Consider the following 23440-nt stretch of genomic DNA (forward strand, 5'->3'; position numbering starts at 1 on the left):
CTAAGGCTAGCTTTTTCAAGCAGAAATTTGCTTCCTGCAACACTAACTCAAAAAAGTTCTGGGACACTGTAAAGTCCATGGAGAATAAGAACACCTCCTCCCAGCTGCCCACTGCACTGAAGATAGGAAACACTGTCACCACTGATAAATCCACCATAATTGAGAATTTCAATAAGCATTTTTCTACGGCTGGCCATGCTTTCCACCTGGCTACTCCTACCCCGGTCAACAGCACTGCACCCCCAACAGCAACTCGCCCAAGCCTTCCCCATTTCTCCTTCTCCCAAATCCATTCAGCTGAAGTTCTGAAAGAGCTGCAAAATCTGGCCCCCTGCAAATCAGCCGCGCTAGACAATATACTACCCACCATTGCGACCTGTACGCTCTCGTTGGCTGGCACTCGCTTCATACTCGTCGCCAAACCCACTGGCTCCATGTCATCTACAAGACCCTGCTAGGTAAAGTCCCCCCTTATCTCAGATCGCTGGTCACCATAGCATCTCCCACCTGTAGCACACGCTCCAGCAGGTATATCTCTCTAGTCACCCCCAAAACCAATTCTTTCTTTGGCCGCCTCTCCTTCCAGTTCTCTGCTGCCAATGACTGGAACGAACTACAAAAATCTCTGAAACTGGCAACGCTTATCTCCCTCACTAGCTTTAAGCACCAACTGTCAGAGCAGCTCACAGATTACTGCACCTGTACATAGCCCACCTATAATTTAGCCCAAACAACTACCTCTTTCCCAACTGTATTTAATTAATTTATTTATTTTGCTCCTTTGCACCCCATTATTTTTTATTTCTACCTTGCACATTCTTCCATTGCAAAACTACCATTCCAGTGTTTTACTTGCTATATTGTATTTACTTTGCCACCATGGCCTTTTTTGCCTTTACCTCCCTTCTCACCTCATTTGCTCACATTGTACATAGACTTGTTTCTACTGTATTATTGACTGTGTTTGTTTTACTCCATGTGTAACTCTGTGTTGTTGTATCTGTCGAACTGCTTTGCTTTATCTTGGCCAGGTCGCAATTGTAAATGAGAACTTGTTCTCAACTTGCCTACCTGGTTAAATAAAGGTGAAATAAAAAAAATAAAAAAATTGTCCGTATCGTCGTTCAGCCACGTTTCGGAGAAATATAAGATATACAGTTTTTGATGTTCCGTTGCTAGGATAATCTTAATCATAGGTCATCAATTTTAATTTTCCAATGATTGTACATTAGCAAGAAGAACGGATGGCAGTGGGAGTTTACTCGCTCGCCTACGGATTCTCAGAAGGCTACCTGATCTGCGGCCCCTTTTCCTGCGTCTTTTCTTCACTCAAAAGACGTGGATCTGGGCCTGTTCCAGTGAAAGCAGGATATCCTTCTCGTCAGACTCGTTAAAGGAAAAAGTTTCTTCCAGTCCGCGGTGAGTAATCGCTGTTCTGATGTCCAGAAGTTATTTTTGGTCATAAGAGATGGTAGCAGCAACATTAAGTTTTTTTTAAAAGTTATGCATAAAAACTAACAAAATAGCAGAATTGGTTGGGAGAGTAAACAGTCAGCCATGTTCTTCGGCTGATGCACCCTGTCCTATGATTGTATGATTGAGGGGAGGTGGAGGGAGGGAAAGGGTGGAGAGGGTGTCGGTAGCCACACTGGGAGCGGGCTGGGTTGGATTGGGGTAATGAGAGGGGATGCCCCAGAACCGCTGTACCAGGCCTCAGATCAGATTCGAGGTACGGTCGCTCCCTCCTCTCTGCACTCTCACTGTGGCCACAGCTGCCTGTCATTAGCCTACCCGCTATCAGAGAGCATGCTGGGTAAGCAGCGCCGTAATTGGCCCCCGCAGAGCTAGAGCGGCATCTCTTTCTCCAGTCTCACCGCACAACTATTTTTTTATCTTTCTTTCGTTCCCTCTTTTATCACTCACTCTCTGTATCCATATATCTTTCTCTCCTGTCTTTCATCCATCCATCTCTTGATCTCTCCCTACTGAGGGTCTGTCTTAAACTTGGCTATCTTCGCCTGGAGCAAGAACCGATCCTGTTGAAGAAAGAGGATTCAACAAGGCGGCTTAGTTTCCTGCAGAGCAGGCTTACTTTTTCAGCTTTCGCCTCCTGGCCCTTATAATTTATTTCTGTCCGGCTCTGCTGCCGGGGGCCTTTAAAGGAACAGCAAAAGAAGGAGAGTTAGTTATATCTCTCCTGGAGTGTGTTTAGGCTGCATGTGTGAAAGGCAACAGTGTGTGTTGGGACACAAAGCGGGTACTGTAGGGGGAGAGAGGAGTGGCGGGTCTGGCGTCCACGCCAGCTCGGTCTCTTCTACCTCCTATGCCCAGTTTAATTTGGTGTGCTACACACACACACACACACACACACATTCTATACACACTTAGAAAATCACAAACTATACTGTGAAAATAACCACACGCTGATTGAGAATCGGAGGAGCTGACAGTTAGCTCTGTGTTAGTGTATCTTGATTGACACCAATTTTAGCACGGAGCTGAGTTGGTTGATTTTAGACATTTGAATCAGCTATGTCTCCCTCTCTCTTCTCTTCTCTACCCAAACCCACACTATTTCCACCCCTTTTCTGTCCTCTCTCGCTCACACACACACTCTGCTTCTTTATGACTCTGCATCTCTCTCTCTCTCTCACTCTGCCTCTCTGCCCCCATCTCCCCCTCTCTGCTTCTCCCACTTCCTCTCTGCCTCCCTCTCGCTCTCCCTTCTTCAGCCGTGGCCCCAGTTGTACCAGAGTTGAGCAGTGACATAGACACCAGTAACTTTGACGAGATTAAGGATGACAAAGGCGACGTGGAGACCTTTCCCACACCAAGGGCCTTTGTGGGCAACCAGCTGCCATTCGTGGGCTTCACCTACTTCAAGGAAGACCAGTAAGACTAATTGGTTTCTATCTATTCTAAGACTTAAGGTTAGTGTCTATACAGTGTCTGTGTACATTCATGTTAGTGTTATATTTAGCTTCAGCAAGCGTGCCAATTATCTAGGAATCTTGTTTGGTTTTCTACATTTACATTGGAATGAGTCTGCTGTATGTTTTTAAGGGTGTTTTTGTAAGACTCTGTACTGTGCAGAAAATGTGCTTAAGGTCATGTCTGTGCCTGCAGCTATAGAGAGAGGAAATGAAATAGGGAGAGAGTGAAAGAAAAAAGGTAGAGTTGTATGTTGAAATGCAACACTATTTTAAGCCAGTCGTACGCGCTGCGTCTGTACTTTACACTGCCTCCTTGTTCCAATAGCCCTTTTAATAAAGCCACTAGGCTCATGATAAAAGTCTGTTCTTATGCTCACGATCATGATCATTGAATGTGAATTGTAGAGCTGGAGTCTGAGCTGGGTCGGTTCTTGGTTGGGCAGGATGTGTTATGGGGCGGGATACGGGCTTGGGTACTCAGAGGGCGAGGAAGGTTGGCATGGCTGGCTGGGTACCTCAGGTAAAGCCAGTTTAAAGACCTATCTCCTCCCTCTCTCTTGCTTCTCCTTCTCTAATAGGCTGCTGAGAGGTGGGAATACAGGGATATCTGTGGAGGACTCTAAAGACTGTAAGGATAGCTCTGAGGAAAAAGAGGACAGCATTAAAGGAGAGGTAGGTTGTTGCATTGTTGCGTACATACATGCATGCATTTGTGGGTTTGTTTTTTGTTTTTAAAACAAAAAGGGAAAATGTGTGCTCAGAAGGGACAAGACTGACATTTGAGTACAAATTCAATATTGAAATGTTCGGTGCAACGTAGTAGCTCTCAAGACAGACCAATGGAATACAACACTCAGATAGACAGACATAATTCTCAGACAGACAGATTGAAAAGAACACTGAGACATACTGACTTCTCGGATGACTCAAATACAACCAAGTTCACTCTAGCCTTTTGGGAGCCCTAAGCGAGATTTGGTTGCCCCTCCCTACACTTTTTGCCATGGGGCGGAGAGACAATGTTGCAATTTTCTAACAAATTTCATGTAATTCTACTCATTTGGCAATGGGGCAGAGATTTTTTAAAACAACAAACAAATTTTTACAGCTAATTCCCTGTAATTCTACTCATTTTGCCATGAGGTGGAGAGACATTTTTTCAGTTTTAAAGCTAATTACCTGCAATTCTACAAATTTTGCTATGACTTATGCCATGTTAATGATATCTGAGTGAAAGTGTCTAACAAATCAATGGAGGACCCCTGGAGGTCAGGGCCCCTGGGCTTGTGCCCTAAGTGACCGGTCGGTATTCGCCCATGATTACTACAAGCTTGAATAGCTTGCGAAACTAACTTACCAATCAAAAAAGAATTTGCTGACATGGCTAATTGAGTGACTGTCAGTGACTGACAACAAAATAAAAATTCCTTTGCTGACATGGCTAATTGAGTGACTGTCAGTGACTGACAACAAAATAAAAATTCCTGATGCACAACTAACTTCCACCTTGTGGGGCAAGCAGCCTGGAGCCCTACGCGACCACTTATGTCGCTTATCCCTGGAGCCGTTTCTGAGTTCACTAAACATGTGCCTCACAAACCCAACAAAAATACAAGGCCTACCCTGATTAGATGATACTTTATGGCAAGTTATGAAGAAGAGATGCTGTTCTATAACAGTCTCTAAAATGTGCCCTAAGATGTTATGTTTTGTCATTTAGCAGATGCTCTTATCCAGAGCAGAGTAGTAAGTGCATACATTTCATTCTTTTTTTTTTTTTCTTCTGGTCCCCCATGGGAATTGAATCCACAACCCTGGCGTTGCAAGTACCATGTTCTACCGACTGAGCCACAGGGGACCATGTTGACAAACTAATCTATAAAGGACTGAGAAACAAAGTGACAATTAGTCTCAGGAAAGCCAAAGCCAATTTCTTTCTCAATATCATCAATGAAGCAAAAGGGAACAGCAACAAACTCACTGAGAAAGATCTGAGTCTACAATTGAAAGTCAACAGCTTCAGGACAACAGCTCAGTCATCGCACCCACCTTTAATGACTATTTCATTGACTAAGTCCTAGAGCTGGGCCAAAAGTTCACCCCAAGAGACCTGTCCATGATCCCCAGCAATGAAAGCCATACCGTTTTTTTGTTGTTGTCCACCAGTGAGGTAAAGGTCAAGAAAATCCTCTCCTCCCTCAAACTCTAAAGCAAAAGATGTGTTTGGTCTTGAAACTGTATTTCTAAAAAAGTACAGTGACAGCCTAACCACCCGAATTACCCAGATAGTCAAGTTATCAATGCAAGAACGTTCATTACCAAAGGTATGGAAGACGGCCATCTTGAGCCCCTGTACATACAGTTGAAGTCGGAAGTTTACATACACCTTAGCCAAACACATTTAAACTCAGTTTTTCACAATTCCTGACATTTAATTATAGTAAAATTCCCTGTCTTAGGTCAGTTAGGATCACCACTTTATTTTAAGAATGTGAAATGTCAGAATAATAGTAGAGAATTATTTATTTCAGCTTTTATTTCTTTCAGTGGGTCAGAAGTTTACATACACTCCATTAGTATTTTTAGCATTGCCTTTAAATTTGTTAACTTGGGTCAAACGTTTTGGGTAGCCTTCCACAAGCTTCCCACAATAATTTGGGTGAATTTTTGCCCATTCCTCCTGACAGAGCTGGTGTAACTGAGTCAGATATGTAGGCCTCCTTGCTTGCACACACTTTTTCAGTTCTGCCCACATATTTTCTATAGGATTGAGGTCAGGGCTTTGTGATGGCCACTCCAATACCTTGACTTTGTTGTCCTTAAGCCATTTTGCCACGAATGCTTGGGGTCATTGTCCATTTGGAAGACCCATTTGCGACCAAGCTTTAACTTCTTGACTGATGTCTTGAGATGTTGCTTCAATGCATCCACATAATTTTCCATTCCTCATGATGCCATCTATTTTGTTAAGTGCACCAGTCCCTCCTGTATCAAAGCACCCCCACAACATGATGCTGCCACCCCCATGCTTCACGGTTGTGGTGGTGTTCTTCAGCTCGCCAGCCTCCCCTTTTTTCCTCCAAACATAACGGTGGTCATTATGGCCAAACAGTTCTATTTGTTTCAGCATCTACACAAGGTCCTTTGCTGTTGTTCTGGAATTGATTTGGACTTTTTGCATCAAAGTACATTCATCTCTAGGAGACAGAATGCGTCTCTTTCCTGAGCAGTATGACGGCTGCGTGGTCCCATGTTGTTTATACTTGCATACTATTGTTTGTAGAGATGAACGTGGTACCTTCAGGCATTTGGAAATTGCTCCCAAGAATGAACCAGACTTGTGGAGGTCTACAATTTTTTTTATGAGGTCTTGGCTGATTTCTCTTGATTTTTCCATGATGTCAAGCAAAGAGGCACTGAGTTTCAATGTAGGTCTTGAAATACATCCACAGGTACACCGCCAATTGACTCAAATGTTGTCAATTAGCCTATCAGAAGCTTCTAAAGGTATGACATAATTTTCTGGAATTTTCCAAGCTGTTTAAAGGCACAGTCAACCTCGTGTATATAATCTTCTGACCCACTGGGATTGTGACACAGTGAATTATAAGTGAAATAATCTGTCCGTAAACTATTTTTGGAAAAAATCCTTTGGCATGTGTAGCCGATGTGAAATGACTAGCTAGTTAGCGGTGGTGCACGCTAGTGGCGTTTCAATCGGTGACGTCACTTGCTCTGAGACCTTGAAGTAGTGGTTCCCCTTGCTCTGCAAGGGCCGTGGCTTTTGTGGAGCGATGGGTAACGATGCTTCGAGGGTGACTGTTTCGCGCCCAGGTCGGGGTGAGGGGATGGACGTAAAGTCTATACTGTGCGCACAGTAGATGTCTTAACCGACTTGCCAAAACTATAGTTTGTTAAAAATACATTTGTGGAGTGGTTGAAAAATGAGTTTTAATGACTCCAACCGAAGTGTATGTAAACTTCCGACTTCCGACTGTAAATCTGGAGACCAGCAGGAAGTGCACAACAACCGGCCTATCAGTATAATCCCGTCATATCTAAGGTTGCTTAAAAAGTTGTAGGAACACCTCACAGCACGCCTGAATACAGGATCGGTCTCTTTTGCAGTTTGGGTTTAAGGTGAACCACTCAGCATGTTGTTAACGTCAAGCGTAAAGTCCTCTCAAAACTCTCCAGTTTCAACCTCTCCCAAAATGAACAATCCAATATAGCCAAGCCAATTTCCTGTTCATCAGAAATGCACAATGCAAAGAAGAAAAGGGATGTCTGACTGTTTTGCTTTTTTTACTTTATTGGGAAACTATTGATAAAAATGTATCGTTATAAACTTTAAAAACATTTAAGAACTACAGTTATTGTACAGTCGGACAGCAGCGGTAGAGTGGCATTTCTCAGGCGGTTCCTTCTCTCCCTCTATATCTCTCAGCTGGAGGAGGCGACAGCGGTGCTGGCCGAGGAGCAGGAGGCGGCGGGGCGGCTGCGGAGGAGCCAGTCAGAGGCCCAAAAGCAGGCCCAGGCCCTGGAGTTCAACCTCAGGGAGCTGGTGGACAACTGCACCCAGCTGGACGCCAAGATGGGCCTGGAGCAGCAGCTTATGGGTCTGCAGGCCGACCTGGAGGCCGAGAGGCGGGACCGCAGCCTAGGGACAGAGATTATACTGGACCTGCAGGGTGAGACTGGGGATGAGGTTGGGGTTGGAGCAAGGGTTGTCAGATCGGTAGAGTTTAAAGTAAAGTAAAGTAAAAGTGCAACCTCTTTACTGACTCTATAGTCGGGGAATTTTGTTTCAGTGTCATGTACACGTTTAAATAAAAAACTAATTGACAACTTTCATAACAGTTACATACCAATAAAAAGAGACTGCTGGCCTTACTGGGTCGATAGGAACATTAGCCTGAGCTATTTAGGTAGGATATCACACCTGGCACAAATTATTGTCTAGTTCTGTTTTTCCTGCTGAGGGGTGCCCTATACCTGCGCCCATAGGGGAGTAGTTCAAGTCCGGGTACAGGGGGTGACTTGGGTCTAAAATGATTTTGTGAGCCTTGCTGTGGGCCCTGACCTTAAAGATCTCATCCAGGCCTGTCTGTTTGACTCCAAGTACCTTGCTTGCTGTGGTGATGCTCCTTCTCAGCATATTTCTCTGGTTGACAGTGGCATTACCAAACCAACAAACAATACAACAAGTTAAAATGCTCTCAATGAAAGGTTTGTAAAAACAGAGTCAGTATAGTACAGTCTACATTAAAATATCCCAGCTTTTTGAGAAAGTACAGTCTCGGTTGGCTCTTTTTGTAGATCAGGTCTGTACATTTACTCCATTGAAGCTTATTGTCCAAGAGGACACCCAGATATTTGTATTCCTCTACAATTTATATGTTCTGACCTCTGATAGATGTTGCAGAGGTACAGTTGAAGTCGGAAGTTTACATACACTTAGGTTGTAGTCATTAAAACTCATTTTTCAACAACTCCACAAATTTCTTGTTAACAAACTATAGTTTTGGCAAGTTGGTTAGGACATCTACTTTGTGCATGACACAAGTCATTTTTCCAACAATTGTTTACACATAGATTATTTCACTTATAATTCACTGTATCAAAATTCCAATGGGTCAGAACTTTACATACACTAAGTTGACTGTGCCTTTAAACAGCTTGGAAAATTCCAGAAAATGATGTCATGGCTTTAGAAGCGTCTGATAGGCGAATTGATATCATTTGAGTCAATTCGAGGTGTACCTGTGGATGTATTTCAAGGCCTACTTTCAAACTTGGTGCCTCTTTGCTTGGCATCATGGGAAAATCAAAAGAAATAAGCTAAGATCTCAGAAAAATTGTAGACCTCCACAAGTCTGGTTCATCCTTGGGAGCAATTTTCAAATGCCTGAAGGTACCACGTTCATCTGTACAAACAATAATACGCAAGTATATACACCATGGGACCACGTAGCCGTCATTCCGCTCAGGAAGGAGACGCGTTCTGTCTCCTAGAGATGAACGTACTTTGGTGCGAAAGGTGCAAATCTATCTAAGAACAACAGCAAAGGACCTTGTGAAGATGCGGGAGGAAACAGGTACAAAAGTATCTATATCCACAGTAAAACGAGTCCTATATCGACATAACCTGAAAGGCCGCTCAGCAAGAAAGAAGACACTGCTCCAAAACCGCCATAAAAATGCCAGACTACTGTTTGCAACTGCACATGGGGTCCTCTGGTCTGATGGAGAAAAAAAATAGAACTGTTTGGTAATAATGACCATTGTTATGTTTGGAGGAAAAGGGGATGCTTGCAAGCCGAAGAACCCCATCCCAACCGTGAAGCACGGGTTGGCAGCATCATGTTGTGGGGGTGCATTGCTGCAGGAGGGACTGATACAATTCACAAAATGGATAGCATAATGAGGAAGGGGAATTATGTGGATATATTGAAGCTCAAGACATCAGTCAGGAAGTTAAAGCTTGGTCGCAAATGGGTCTTCCAAATGGACATTGAACCCAAACATACTTCCAAAGTTGGGGCAAAATGGCTTAAGGACAACAAAGTCACAGTATTGAAATGGCCATCACAAAGCCCCGACCTCAATCCTATAGAAAAGTGTGTGTGAGCAAGGAGGCCTACAAACCTGACTCAGTTACACCAGCTCTGTCAGGAGGAATGGGCCAAAATTCACCCAACTTAATGTGGGAAGCTTGTGGAAAGCTACCCGAAACATTTGACCCATGTTAAATAATTTAAAGGCAATGCTACCAAATACTAATTGAGTGTATGTAAACGTCTGACCCACTGGGAATGTGATGAAAGAAATAAAAGCTGAAATAAATCACTCTCTCTATTATTCTGACATTTCACATTCTTAAAATAAAGTGGTGATCCTAACTGACCTAAGACAGGGAATTTTTTTAGGATTAAATGTCAGGAATTGTGAAAAACTGAGTTTAAATGTATTTGGCTAAGGTATATGTAAACTTCTGACTTCAACTGTGGGTGTTGTATACTTCCTGAAGTATATGCACCTTCTCTTTAGTCTTGTTGGTATTGAAGACCAAGTGTGATTCGTCACACCACTCTACAAAGTAATTTAGGACCAGGCTATGGTGTTCCTCGTCATCATACAAGAGGGTGATCAAGGCAGTGTCATCAGCGAACTTAATGAGGTGCCTGTCAGGATGGGAACTATTACAACTATTAGTGTACACGATATACAGGAGTGGGGACGAAGCACATCCCTGGTGAGAGCCTGTGTTGGTGGTGTGTATGTCTGACACGTGGGGGGGGGGGCTATTTAGTGTTAGCCATGGATTTAATCCCTTGCCAGGCCACCCTTGAGTTTGCTGAGGAGAGGGTCCTCTGCACCCTTTGCTTGCATGCCTCCTTGTCCACTGGTATCTGTCTTTTGATCTCATGTTGTACATCTCTTAAAGCCTGTCTATCACCCTCAGCATAAACCGCCTTCTTCCTATCAAGTAGTGATTTTAGATTTTTTTTGATACCCAAAGGCTTATTGTTAGGGAGGATTTTACAGGTTTTAGTAGGCACAACTGACTCAACACAGACGTTTACATAGTCTGAAAGGACATCAACATCAACAACTCAAATACCTCCCACATAGGACAGTCAAAACACCCCTGGAGACAAGTGATAGGGTTGTCGTTTCAGATTTGGGCCGACATAGGACAGATTTGGACAGATTTGGACAGATTTGGATTTGGACACTTTGGAACCATTCCGTTGGTTCCATTGTGACATGAGGGGCAGAGTTTTGCACTTTTGGAACCATTCCATTGGTTATATTACATTAGGCAAGTTTAACCAAGCATAAATAGGACCCAGGTCTGCCTGGGAGCATGTCACCCTTATAGATGGACTCTGTTTTGGAAAATTTGGTAACATTGGTCTTTGCGTTCTTTCAGGGGAGGCCGCTACATGATTTCCGAAAGGACCATTTGAAACAGGCCTATGTCGGCCTTCCTCATCTGCGATGGTTAGATTACAAGATCAGAAAAAAACTATGTGCCCCAGAATTGTTTTTCCTCCACACCATTCTGGGACCTGTGGTGCCACCTCTGCCTCACAGATACCTCAAAACGATACTAATCTCTGTCTCCCTCACTCCCTTTCTCCCTATTTCTGTACCTGTGTTTCTCCATGTCATTTTCTCTCTCGCTTTCTCCACCTTTACTCTCGTCCCTACTTCCCTCACTCTCTCTCTTGCTGTTCTTTATCTTCCCTCTCTCTCAGGGCATATCCAGGGTCTGGAGGCGGAGGTGAAGCATGTGAAGGGTTCTCTCTCCAATTCACAGATGGAGAAGAGGCAGCTACAGCATAGGCTCACTGACATGGAAAAGGTAAGAGGGCTGGGTCGTGAAACATTAGGCACCAAACGGAAGACAATTGACTGAAACAGCGAAGGCCTACCTGGACCTGTCCAATAGTAAACTTTTATTGTTTTCTGTTGCAAAATATGCCAAGATGGACACACCCCTGCACTTCACTGGGAAGACTTACTCTACATAACACTCAATATGTCCCTATCAAAGGGCAAGATACAGTGCATTCAGAAAGTTACTTTTTCCACATTTAGTTTTGTTACAAAGTGGGGTTTTAATTCATTTTTGGGGCGGAAATTATCTCAGGAACATCCAATGTCGTATTGGTAAGCAACTCCCGTGTATATTTGGCCTTGGGTTTTAGTTTCTTGTCCTACTGAAAGGTGAATTTGTCTCCCAGTGTCTGTCGGAAACCAGACTGATCTAGGTTTTCCTCTAGGATTTGTCCTGCGCTTAGCTCTATTCCGTTTCTTTTTATCCTAAAAAAAACTCCCTAGTCCTTGTCGATGACAAGCATACACATAACATGATGCAGCCACCACCATGCTTGAAAACATGAAGAGTGGTACTCAGTAATGTTGTGTTGGATTTTCTCCAAACAACCCTTTGTATTCAGGACAAAAGGTTAATTTCTTTGCCACATAATTTTGCCGTATTACTTTAGTGCCTTATTACAAACAGAATGCATGCTTTGGAATGTTTTTAATTTTGCCGTATTACTTTAGTGCCTTATTACAAACAGAATGCATGCTTTGGAATGTTTTTAATTTTGCCGTATTACTTTAGTGCCTTATTACAAACAGAATGCATGCTTTGGAATGTTTTTAATTTTGCCGTATTACTTTAGTGCCTTATTACAAACAGAATGCATGCTTTGGAATGTTTTTAATTTTGCCGTATTACTTTAGTGCCTTATTACAAACAGAATGCATGCTTTGGAATGTTTTTAATTTTGCCGTATTACTTTAGTGCCTTATTACAAACAGAATGCATGCTTTGGAATGTTTTTAATTTTGCCGTATTACTTTAGTGCCTTATTACAAACAGAATGCATGCTTTGGAATGTTTTTAATTTTGCCGTATTACTTTAGTGCCTTATTACAAACAGAATGCATGCTTTGGAATGTTTTTAATTTTGCCGTATTACTTTAGTGCCTTATTACAAACAGAATGCATGCTTTGGAATGTTTTTAATTTTGCCGTATTACTTTAGTGCCTTATTACAAACAGAATGCATGCTTTGGAATGTTTTTAATTTTGCCGTATTACTTTAGTGCCTTATTACAAACAGAATGCATGCTTTGGAATGTTTTTAATTTTGCCGTATTACTTTAGTGCCTTATTACAAACAGAATGCATGCTTTGGAATGTTTTTAATTTTGCCGTATTACTTTAGTGCCTTATTACAAACAGAATGCATGCTTTGGAATGTTTTTAATTTTGCCGTATTACTTTAGTGCCTTATTACAAACAGAATGCATGCTTTGGAATGTTTTTAATTTTGCCGTATTACTTTAGTGCCTTATTACAAACAGAATGCATGCTTTGGAATGTTTTTAATTGTGCCGTATTACTTTAGTGCCTTATTACAAACAGAATGCATGCTTTGGAATGTTTTTAATTTTGCCGTATTACTTTAGTGCCTTATTACAAACAGAATGCATGCTTTGGAATGTTTTTAATTTTGCCGTATTACTTTAGTGCCTTATTACAAACAGAATGCATGCTTTGGAATGTTTTTAATTTTGCCGTATTACTTTAGTGCCTTATTACAAACAGAATGCATGCTTTGGAATGTTTTTAATTTTGCCGTATTACTTTAGTGCCTTATTACAAACAGAATGCATGCTTTGGAATGTTTTTAATTTTGCCGTATTACTTTAGTGCCTTATTACAAACAGAATGCATGCTTTGGAATGTTTTTAATTTTGCCGTATTACTTTAGTGCCTTATTACAAACAGAATGCATGCTTTGGAATGTTTTTAATTTTGCCGTATTACTTTAGTGCCTTATTACAAACAGAATGCATGCTTTGGAATGTTTTTAATTTTGCCGTATTACTTTAGTGCCTTATTACAAACAGAATGCTTTGGAATGTTTTTAATTTTGCCGTATTACTTTAGTGCCTTATTACAAACAGAATGCATGCTTTGGAATGTTTTTTATTTTGCCGTATTACTTTAGTGCCTTATTACAAACAGAATGCATGCTTTGGAATGTTTTTAATTTTGCCGTATTACTTTAGTGCCTTATTACAAACAGAATGCATGCTTTGGAATGTTTTTAATTTTGCCGTATTACTTTAGTGCCTTATTACAAACAGAATGCATGCTTTGGAATGTTTTTAATTTTGCCGTATTACTTTAGTGCCTTATTACAAACAGAATGCATGCTTTGGAATGTTTTTAATTTTGCCGTATTACTTTAGTGCCTTATTACAAACAGAATGCTTTGGAATGTTTTTAATTTTGCCGTATTACTTTAGTGCCTTATTACAAACAGAATGCATGCTTTGGAATGTTTTTTATTTTGCCGTATTACTTTAGTGCCTTATTACAAACAGAATGCATGCTTTGGAATGTTTTTAATTTTGCCGTATTACTTTAGTGCCTTATTACAAACAGAATGCATGCTTTGGAATGTTTTTAATTTTGCCGTATTACTTTAGTGCCTTATTACAAACAGAATGCTTTGGAATGTTTTTAATTCTGTATAGGCTTCTTTTCACTCTGTCAATTAAGTTAGTATTGTGGAGTAACTGCAATGTTGTTGATCCATCCTCATTTTTCTCATTTCAAAGATTGTACCTTGTCAGCTTGGGGATTTGAACTTGTAACCTTCCGGTTACTAGTCCAACGCTCTACCCTGCCGCCACATGTCATTTTATATATGTCATTTATAAAATAGCCTCCAACACTACTCAAACTGGATGCTGTCTATCACAGTGCCATCCTTTTTGTCACCAAAGCCCCATACACTACCCACCATTGCGACCTGTACGCTCTCATTGATTGGCACTCGCTTCATATTCGTCGCCAAACCCACTGGCTACAGGTTATCTACAAGACTCTGCTAGGTAAAGCCCCGCCTTATCTCAGCTCACTGGTCACCATAGCAGCACCCACTTGTAGCACGCGCTCCAGCAGGTATATCTCACTGGTCACCCCCCCAAAGCCAATTCCTCCTTTGGTCGTCTTTCCTTCCAGTTCTCTGCTGCCAATGACTTGGAACGAACTGCAAAAAATCTCTGAAGCTGGAAACACTTCTCCCTCACTAGCTTTAAGCACCAGCTGTCAGAGCAGCTCAGAGATCACTGCACCTGTAAAAAGTAGAACATCAGCTGTTACTTTAGTGCCTTATTACAAACAGAATGCTTTGGAATGTTTTTAATTTTGCCGTATTACTTTAGTGCCTTATTACAAACAGAATGCTTTGGAATGTTTTTAATTTTGCCGTATTACTTTAGTGCCTTATTACAAACAGAATGCTTTGGAATGTTTTTAATTCTGTATAGGCTTCTTTTCACTCTGTCAATTAAGTTAGTATTGTGGAGTAACTGCAATGTTGTTGATCCATCCTCATTTTTCTCATTTCAAAGCCATTAAACTTACTTTTTTTTAAATCACCATTGGCCTGAGTGGTTTCCTTCCCCTCCGGCAACTGTTAGGGAGGACGCCTGTACCTATGGACATTCCCTCGGGGACATTCTACCCCCCCCCCCCCATTTATGATTGTTACAGTTGTAAATATGTATTTATTATTATTGGTATTATTGTCACTTCTCTTTTTGACCTGCACTGTTGGAGTTTGGAGCTTAAGCATTTCACTGTACCCTGCAATTACATCTGCGACCCTGTGCATGTGACTAATAAACTAATCTAGTCTAATCTCACTGGGTGCATTGATTACCCATCTACCAATTGGTGCCCTTCTTTGCAAGGTATTGGAAAACCTCCCTGGTCTTTGTGGTTGAATCTGTGCTTGAAATTCACTGTTTGACTGAGGGTCCTTACAGATAATTGTATGTGTGGGTGGGGTGCAGAGTTGAAAATCATGTTAAACACTATTATTTCATAGAGCGTCAATTCATCTTATAATGTGACTTGTTAAGCCAAATTTTACTCCCAAACGTATTTAGGCTTGTATAACAAAGGGGTTGAATAATTACAGACTCAAGACATTTCAGTTTCCCCCAAAATTCTTTAAAAATAATTACACTTTCACATTGTGGGGTATTGCAGGGTCCCCCAACTGGTAGCCCGTGGGATGAATTTGGTCCGCGGGTAGTTTTTTTTGGCACCCCAAGTTTTCTGAGCAAAATAAACAAAAAAAATATGTATGTGTTTTTTGGGGGGATTTTAATTGCTGGACATAAAAGACTGTAAAAACACCAGGAAATCAGCTCCAAGTGATTTAAAGAAATCTGTTCCCAGGCATTAACACGCATAATAGAGAGACACGTGATTGTATACAAATGTGCGCAATGTTTGATATGATTATGTTTTAGTCAAACATTCTATCTGTTTGGGCTTCTTGCAGTCAATTTGCAGTCAACAAATGATTTGTAATTATGTTCCGGCCCCCCGACCCTCTGCTCCAGAAAAAATATTGACCCACGGCTGAATCTAGTTGATGATCCCTGGGGTATTGGGTGTAGATCAGTGACACAATTTAATATTTTTTAAATTCAAGCTGTAACACAACAAAATGTGGAAAAGTCAAGGGATGTGAATACTTTCTGAAGGCACCGTAGATCTTCTATTGATATATTAGATCAAATTATCTCAAGTCCTCTTAGATCTCTCACAGTGGCAATCAATTTGGTATTGGGCAGCTGTCCCCTCTTTATCCTGAGACACACATACACAGCTGACCTTTGACCTCTGGTTGGGTCCATTAGGAGAAGAGCAACCAGGAGATTGACCTGGCATTCAAGCTCAAGTCACTGCAGCAGAGCTTTGACGCGGAGCGGGCAGAGCACAAGGTCACCAAGACCCGCCTAGCTGACAAGAACCAGATCTACGAGTCCATCGAAGAAGCCAAGTCTGAGGCCCTGAAAGGTGAGGGGGGAGAAAGGGTAGGGGTGTTTGGGAATTGATAGATTAGTGAAATGGAGCATAAGAGAAAAATATACATTACAACAAGAAGCAGGGGGAACATGTGCCCCACCTAGTGAGTATGTGTCACTGCCAATAATGACAATCTGGATAAACGTGTTGGCTAAACCAGGACTTTTCAAACCTCTCCTCTGGGACCCCCAGCTGTTCCATCTATCCTAGCACTTCTGAATCAACTTGTCAACGAATCACCAAGTCCTTGAATAGGTGAATAAGATCAGCTAGTTCAGGTCTGCAACAAAATTGAGAAACATCTGGCGTCCATATTATACAATTGTCTATTATTATCATAACATTGTCTCCTTCTTACGTTTGTGAGGGATGGAGCGGACGCTGCAGGAGGAGCGGAGCCACAAGCTGCAGTTGGAGTCCAGGCTGCTGCACCTGGAGAAGGAGCACTCCATGCTGGACTGTGACTACAAGCAGGCTGAGCACAAACTGGACGAGCTGCGCACGCACAACGACAAACTCGCTGAGGAGGTGTGTGTGTGGGGGGGGGGTTCATTGTGCGTCTTTGTGTGTAAAGGTGTGTGCGTGTTTATTTGTGTGTTTCGGGAAGATTTCTCTCTGACTGTTCTATTAGCTGCAACAAAAGGTCTTGGTGCTGTCTTTACCCGAAACGAACCTCACCATCTCTCACTCTCTCTCACTCTCTCTCACTGTCTCATTTCTCCTCACTCAACAAAAGGTCTTGGTGCTGTCTTTACCCGAAACGAACCTCACCATCTCTCACTCTCTCTCACTCACACTGTCTCATTTCTCCTCACTCAACAAAAGGTCTTGGTGCTGTCTTTACCCGAAACGAACCTCACCATCTCTCACTCTCTCTCACTGTCTCATTTCTCCTCACTCAACAAAAGGTCTTGGTGCTGTCTTTACCCGAAACGAACCTCACCATCTCTCACTCTCTCTCACTGTCTCATTTCTCCTCACTCAACAAAAGGTCTTGGTGCTGTCTTTACCCGAAACGAACCTCACCATCTCTCACTCTCTCTCACTGTCTCATTTCTCCTCACTCAACAAAAGGTCTTGGTGCTGTCTTTACCCGAAACGAACCTCACCATCTCTCACTCTCTCTCACTGTCTCATTTCTCCTCACTCAACAAAAGGTCTTGGTGCTGTCTTTACCCGAAACGAACCTCACCATCTCTCACTCTCTCTCACTCTCTCTCACTGTCTCATTTCTCCTCACTCAACAAAAGGTCTTGGTGCTGTCTTTACCCGAAACGAACCTCACCATCTCTCACTCTCTCTCACTGTCTCATTTCTCCTCACTCAACAAAAGGTCTTGGTGCTGTCTTTACCCGAAACGAACCTCACCATCTCTCACTCTCTCTCACTGTCTCATTTCTCCTCACTCAACAAAAGGTCTTGGTGCTGTCTTTACCCGAAACGAACCTCACCATCTCTCACTCTCGCTCACTGTCTCATTTCTCCTCACTCAACAAAAGGTCTTGGTGCTGTCTTTACCCGAAACGAACCTCACCATCTCTCACTCTCGCTCACTGTCTCATTTCTCCTCACTCAACAAAAGGTCTTGGTGCTGTCTTTACCCGAAACGAACCTCACCATCTCTCACTCTCTCTCACTGTCTCATTTCTCCTCACTCAACAAAAGGTCTTGGTGCTGTCTTTACCCGAAACGAACCTCACCATCTCTCACTCTCGCTCACTGTCTCATTTCTCCTCACTCAACAAAAGGTCTTGGTGCTGTCTTTACCCAAAACGAACCTCACCATCTCTCACTCTCTCACACTGTCTCATTTCTCCTCACTCAACAAAAGGTCTTGGTGCTGTCTTTACCCGAAACGAACCTCACCATCTCTCACTCTCGCTCACTGTCTCATTTCTCCTCACTCAACAAAAGGTCTTGGTGCTGTCTTTACCCGAAACGAACCTCACCATCTCTCACTCTCTCTCACTGTCTCATTTCTCCTCACTCAACAAAAGGTCTTGGTGCTGTCTTTACCCGAAACGAACCTCACCATCTCTCACTCTCTCTCACTGTCTCATTGCTCCTCACTCAACAAAAGGTCTTGGTGCTGTCTTTACCCGAAACGAACCTCACCATCTCTCACTCTCTCTCACTGTCTCATTTCTCCTCACTCAACAAAAGGTCTTGGTGCTGTCTTTACCCGAAACGAACCTCACCATCTCTCACTCTCTCTCACTGTCTCATTTCTCCTCACTCAACAAAAGGTCTTGGTGCTGTCTTTACCCGAAACGAACCTCACCATCTCTCACTCTCTCTCACTGTCTCATTTCTCCTCACTCAACAAAAGGTCTTGGTGCTGTCTTTACCCGAAACGAACCTCACCATCTCTCACTCTCTCTCACTCACACTGTCTCATTTCTCCTCACTCAACAAAAGGTCTTGGTGCTGTCTTTACCCGAAACGAACCTCACCATCTCTCACTCTCTCTCACTCACACTGTCTCATTTCTCCTCACTCAACAAAAGGTCTTGGTGCTGTCTTTACCAGAAACGAACCTCACCATCTCTCACTCTCTCTCACTCACACTGTCTCATTTCTCCTCACTCAACAAAAGGTCTTGGTGCTGTCTTTACCCGAAACGAACCTCACCATCTCTCACTCTCTCTCACTGTCTCATTTCTCCTCACTCAACAAAAGGTCTTGGTGCTGTCTTTACCCGAAACGAACCTCACCATCTCTCACTCTCTCTCACTCTCACACTGTCTCATTTCTCCTCACTCAACAAAAGGTCTTGGTGCTGTCTTTACCCGAAACGAACCTCACCATCTCTCACTCTCGCTCACTGTCTCATTTCTCCTCACTCAACAAAAGGTCTTGGTGCTGTCTTTACCCGAAACGAACCTCACCATCTCTCACTCTCTCTCACTGTCTCATTTCTCCTCACTCAACAAAAGGTCTTGGTGCTGTCTTTACCCGAAACGAACCTCACCATCTCTCACTCTCTCTCACTCACACTGTCTCATTTCTCCTCACTCAAGAAAAGGTCTTGGTGCTGTCTTTACCCGAAACGAACCTCACCATCTCTCACTCTCTCTCACTGTCTCATTTCTCCTCACTCAACAAAAGGTCTTGGTGCTGTCTTTACCCGAAACGAACCTCACCATCTCTCACTTTCTCTCACTCACACTGTCTCATTTCTCCTCACTCAACAAAAGGTCTTGGTGCTGTCTTTACCCGAAACGAACCTCACCATCTCTCACACTCACTCACTCTCACACTGTCTCATTTCTCCTCACTCAACAAAAGGTCTTGGTGCTGTCTTTACCCGAAACGAACCTCACCATCTCTCACTCTCTCTCACTCACTCACTCTCACACTGTCTCATTTCTCCTCACTCAACAAAAGGTCTTGGTGCTGTCTTTACCCGAAACGAACCTCACCATCTCTCACTCTCTCACACTGTCTCATTTCTCCTCACTCAAGAAAAGGTCTTGGTGCTGTCTTTACCCGAAACGAACCTCACCATCTCTCACTCTCTCACACTCACTCACTCTCACACTGTCTCATTTCTCCTCACTCAAGAAAAGGTCTTGGTGCTGTCTTTACCCGAAACGAACCTCACCATCTCTCACTCTCTCACACTGTCTCATTTCTCCTCACTCAACAAAAGGTCTTGGTGCTGTCTTTACCCGAAACGAACCTCACCATCTCTCACTCTCTCACACTGTCTCATTTCTCCTCACTCAAGAAAAGGTCTTGGTGCTGTCTTTACCCGAAACGAACCTCACCATCTCTCACTCTCTCACACTCACTCACTCTCACACTGTCTCATTTCTCCTCACTCAAGAAAAGGTCTTGGTGCTGTCTTTACCCGAAACGAACCTCACCATCTCTCACTCTCTCACACTCACTCACTCTCACACTGTCTCATTTCTCCTCACTCAAGAAAAGGTCTTGGTGCTGTCTTTACCCGAAACTAACCTCACCATCTCTCACTCTCTCACACTGTCTCATTTCTCCTCACTCAAGAAAAGGTCTTGGTGCTGTCTTTACCCGAAACGAACCTCACCATCTCTCACTCTCTCACACTCACTCACTCTCAGACTGTCTCATTTCTCCTCACTCAAGAAAAGGTATTGGTGCTGTCTTTACCCGAAACTAACCTCACCATCTCTCACTCTCTCACACTGTCTCATTTCTCCTCACTCAAGAAAAGGTCTTGGTGCTGTCTTTACCCGAAACGAACCTCACCATCTCTCACTCTCTCACACTCACTCACTCTCACACTGTCTCATTTCTCCTCACTCAAGAAAAGGTCTTGGTGCTGTCTTTACCCGAAACGAACCTCACCATCTCTCACTCTCTCACACTCACTCACTCTCACACTGTCTCATTTCTCCTCACTCAAGAAAAGGTCTTGGTGCTGTCTTTACCCGAAATGAACCTCACCATCTCTCACTCTCTCACACTCACTCACTCTCACACTGTCTCATTTCTCCTCACTCAAGAAAAGGTCTTGGTGCTGTCTTTACCCGAAACGAACCTCACCATCTCTCACTCTCTCACACTCACTCACTCTCACACTGTCTCATTTCTCCTCACTCAAGAAAAGGTCTTGGTGCTGTCTTTACCCGAAACTAGCCTCACCATCTCTCACTCTCACTCACTCACTCACTCACTCTCACACTGTCTCATTTCTCCTCACTCAAGAAAAGGTCTTGGTGCTGTCTTTACCCGAAACTAGCCTCACCATCTCTCACTCTCTCACACTCACTCACTCTCACACTGTCTCATTTCTCCTCACTCAAGAAAAGGTCTTGGTGCTGTCTTTACCCGAAACGAACCTCACCATCTCTCACTCTCTCACACTCACTCACTCTCACACTGTCTCATTTCTCCTCACTCAAGAAAAGGTCTTGGTGCTGTCTTTACCCGAAATGAACCTCACCATCTCTCACTCTCTCACACTCACTCACTCTCACACTGTCTCATTTCTCCTCACTCAAGAAAAGGTCTTGGTGCTGTCTTTACCCGAAACGAACCTCACCATCTCTCACTCTCTCACACTCACTCACTCTCACACTGTCTCATTTCTCCTCACTCAAGAAAAGGTCTTGGTGCTGTCTTTACCCGAAACTAGCCTCACCATCTCTCACTCTCACTCACTCACTCACTCACTCTCACACTGTCTCATTTCTCCTCACTCAAGAAAAGGTCTTGGTGCTGTCTTTACCCGAAACTAGCCTCACCATCTCTCACTCTCTCACACTCACTCACTCTCACACTGTCTCATTTCTCCTCACTCAAGGTGAAGAACCTGAGCCTGTGTATGGAGCAGGAGGAGAAAAAGCGCATGCTGAGCCAGAACGACCTGGATGTCCAGACCCAGCAGGTGACCGCTCTGTGCTCCTCGGAGAAGCAGCTGAAGCAGGAGCTCAACCACCTGCTAGACATGAAGCACAGCCTGGAGAAACAGAACCAGGAGCTACGCAGGTAGAGGGGATAACGCGAGCACACACACATGCTTTATAAACACATATGCACCGTCGAGCTGGCTTTGGAAAGGATTCAGACCCCTTGACTTTTTCCACATTTTGTTAGGTTACAGCCTTAGTCAAACGTTTATTAAATTGTTTTTTTCTTCATCAATCTACACACAATAACTTATTCACATAATGTTCAGACCCTTTGCTATGAGACTCGACATTGAGCTCAGGTGATCATCCTTGAGATGTTTCTACAACTTGAGTGGAGTCCACCTGTGATAAATTCAATGGATTGGACATGATTTGGAAAGGCACCCACCGGTCTATATAAGATCCCACAGTTGATAGTGCAAGTCAGAGGAAAAACCAAGCCATTAAGTTGAAGGAATTGTCCGTAGAACTCCAAGACAGGATTGACAGGAGGCACAGATCTGGGGAAGGTTACCAAACATTTCTGCAGCATTGAACGTCCCAAAAACAACACAGTGGCCTCCATAATTCTTAAATAGAAGAAGTTTGGAACCACCAAGACAGGGAGGTGACAAAGAACTCGATGGTCACTCTGACAGAGCTCTAGAGTTCCACTGTGGAGATGGGAGAACCTTCCAGAAGGACAACCATCTCTGCAGCACCCTACCAATCAGGCCTTTATGGTAGAGTTGCTAGACAGAAGCCACTCCTCAGTAAAAGGCACATGACAGCCCGCTTGGAGTTTGCCAAAAGGCACCTAAAGACTCTGACCATGAGAAACAAGATTCTCAGGTCTGATGTAACCAAGATTGAACTCTTCGGCCTGAATGCCAAGCATCACGTCTGGAGGAAACCTGGTGGCCTCCCAACGGTGAAGCATGATGGTGGCAGCATCATGCTGTGGGGTGTTTTTCAGCGGCAGGGACTGGGAGACTAGTCAGGATTCAGGCAAAGATGAACGGAGCAAAGTATGGAGAGATCCTTAATGAAAACCTGCTCCAGAGTGCTCAGGACCTCAGACTGGGGCGAAGGTTCACCTTCCATCAGGACAACAACCCTAAGCACACATGCAAGACAAAGCAGGAGTGGCTTCAGGACAAGTCTCTGAATGTCTTTGAGTGGCCCAGCCAGAGCCTGGCTTGAACTTGATCAAACATCTCTGGAGAAAACTGAAAATAGCTGTGCAGCAACACTCCCCATCCAACCTGACAGAGCTTGAGAGGATCTGCAGAGAAGAATAGGAGAAACTCCCCAAATACAGGTGTGCCAAGCTTGTAGTGTCATACCCAAGAAAACTTGAGGCTGTAATTGCTGCCAAAGGTGCTTCAACAAAGTATTGAGTAAAGTGTTTGAATAATTATGTAAATGTCAATTTTTCTTTTTTTTTTCAAATAAATTAGCAAAAAATTCCCAAAAACATTTTTTGCTTTGTCATTATGGGGTATTGTTTGTAGGTTGCTGAGGAGTTTTATATATTTAATCCATTTTAGAATAAGGCTGTAACGTAACTAAATGTGGGAAAAGTCCAGGAGTCTGAATACTTTCCAAAAGCACTGTATGTGTGTGTGAGAGAGAGGATGTGATGGCCAATCGATGTTCCTCATCATTAGGTATCATTTCTGTCTTCCCCAGGCACTACATGTTGG

The 23440-nt window shown here is 43.2% G+C and overlaps 1 protein-coding gene across 2 annotated transcripts in view; it reads left to right on the forward strand.

The window, feature by feature from the left end:
• LOC109866154 (rho-associated protein kinase 2-like) overlaps nucleotides 1-23440 on the forward strand; it is a 74206-nt gene that overhangs the window by 17909 nt on the left and 32857 nt on the right. For both annotated transcript variants that reach the window (XM_020454717.2, XM_031800832.1), the window contains 7 exons: nucleotides 2733-2892; nucleotides 3512-3605; nucleotides 7381-7624; nucleotides 11198-11304; nucleotides 16188-16347; nucleotides 16724-16884; nucleotides 21647-21831. In XM_020454717.2, the coding sequence (XP_020310306.2) occupies nucleotides 2733-2892; nucleotides 3512-3605; nucleotides 7381-7624; nucleotides 11198-11304; nucleotides 16188-16347; nucleotides 16724-16884; nucleotides 21647-21831 (1111 nt within the window). The remainder of the gene's footprint in view (nucleotides 1-2732; nucleotides 2893-3511; nucleotides 3606-7380; nucleotides 7625-11197; nucleotides 11305-16187; nucleotides 16348-16723; nucleotides 16885-21646; nucleotides 21832-23440) is intronic.

The sequence above is a fragment of the Oncorhynchus kisutch genome, linkage group LG21, assembly GCF_002021735.2.
Source record: "Oncorhynchus kisutch isolate 150728-3 linkage group LG21, Okis_V2, whole genome shotgun sequence".
Lineage (NCBI taxonomy): Eukaryota > Metazoa > Chordata > Actinopteri > Salmoniformes > Salmonidae > Oncorhynchus > Oncorhynchus kisutch.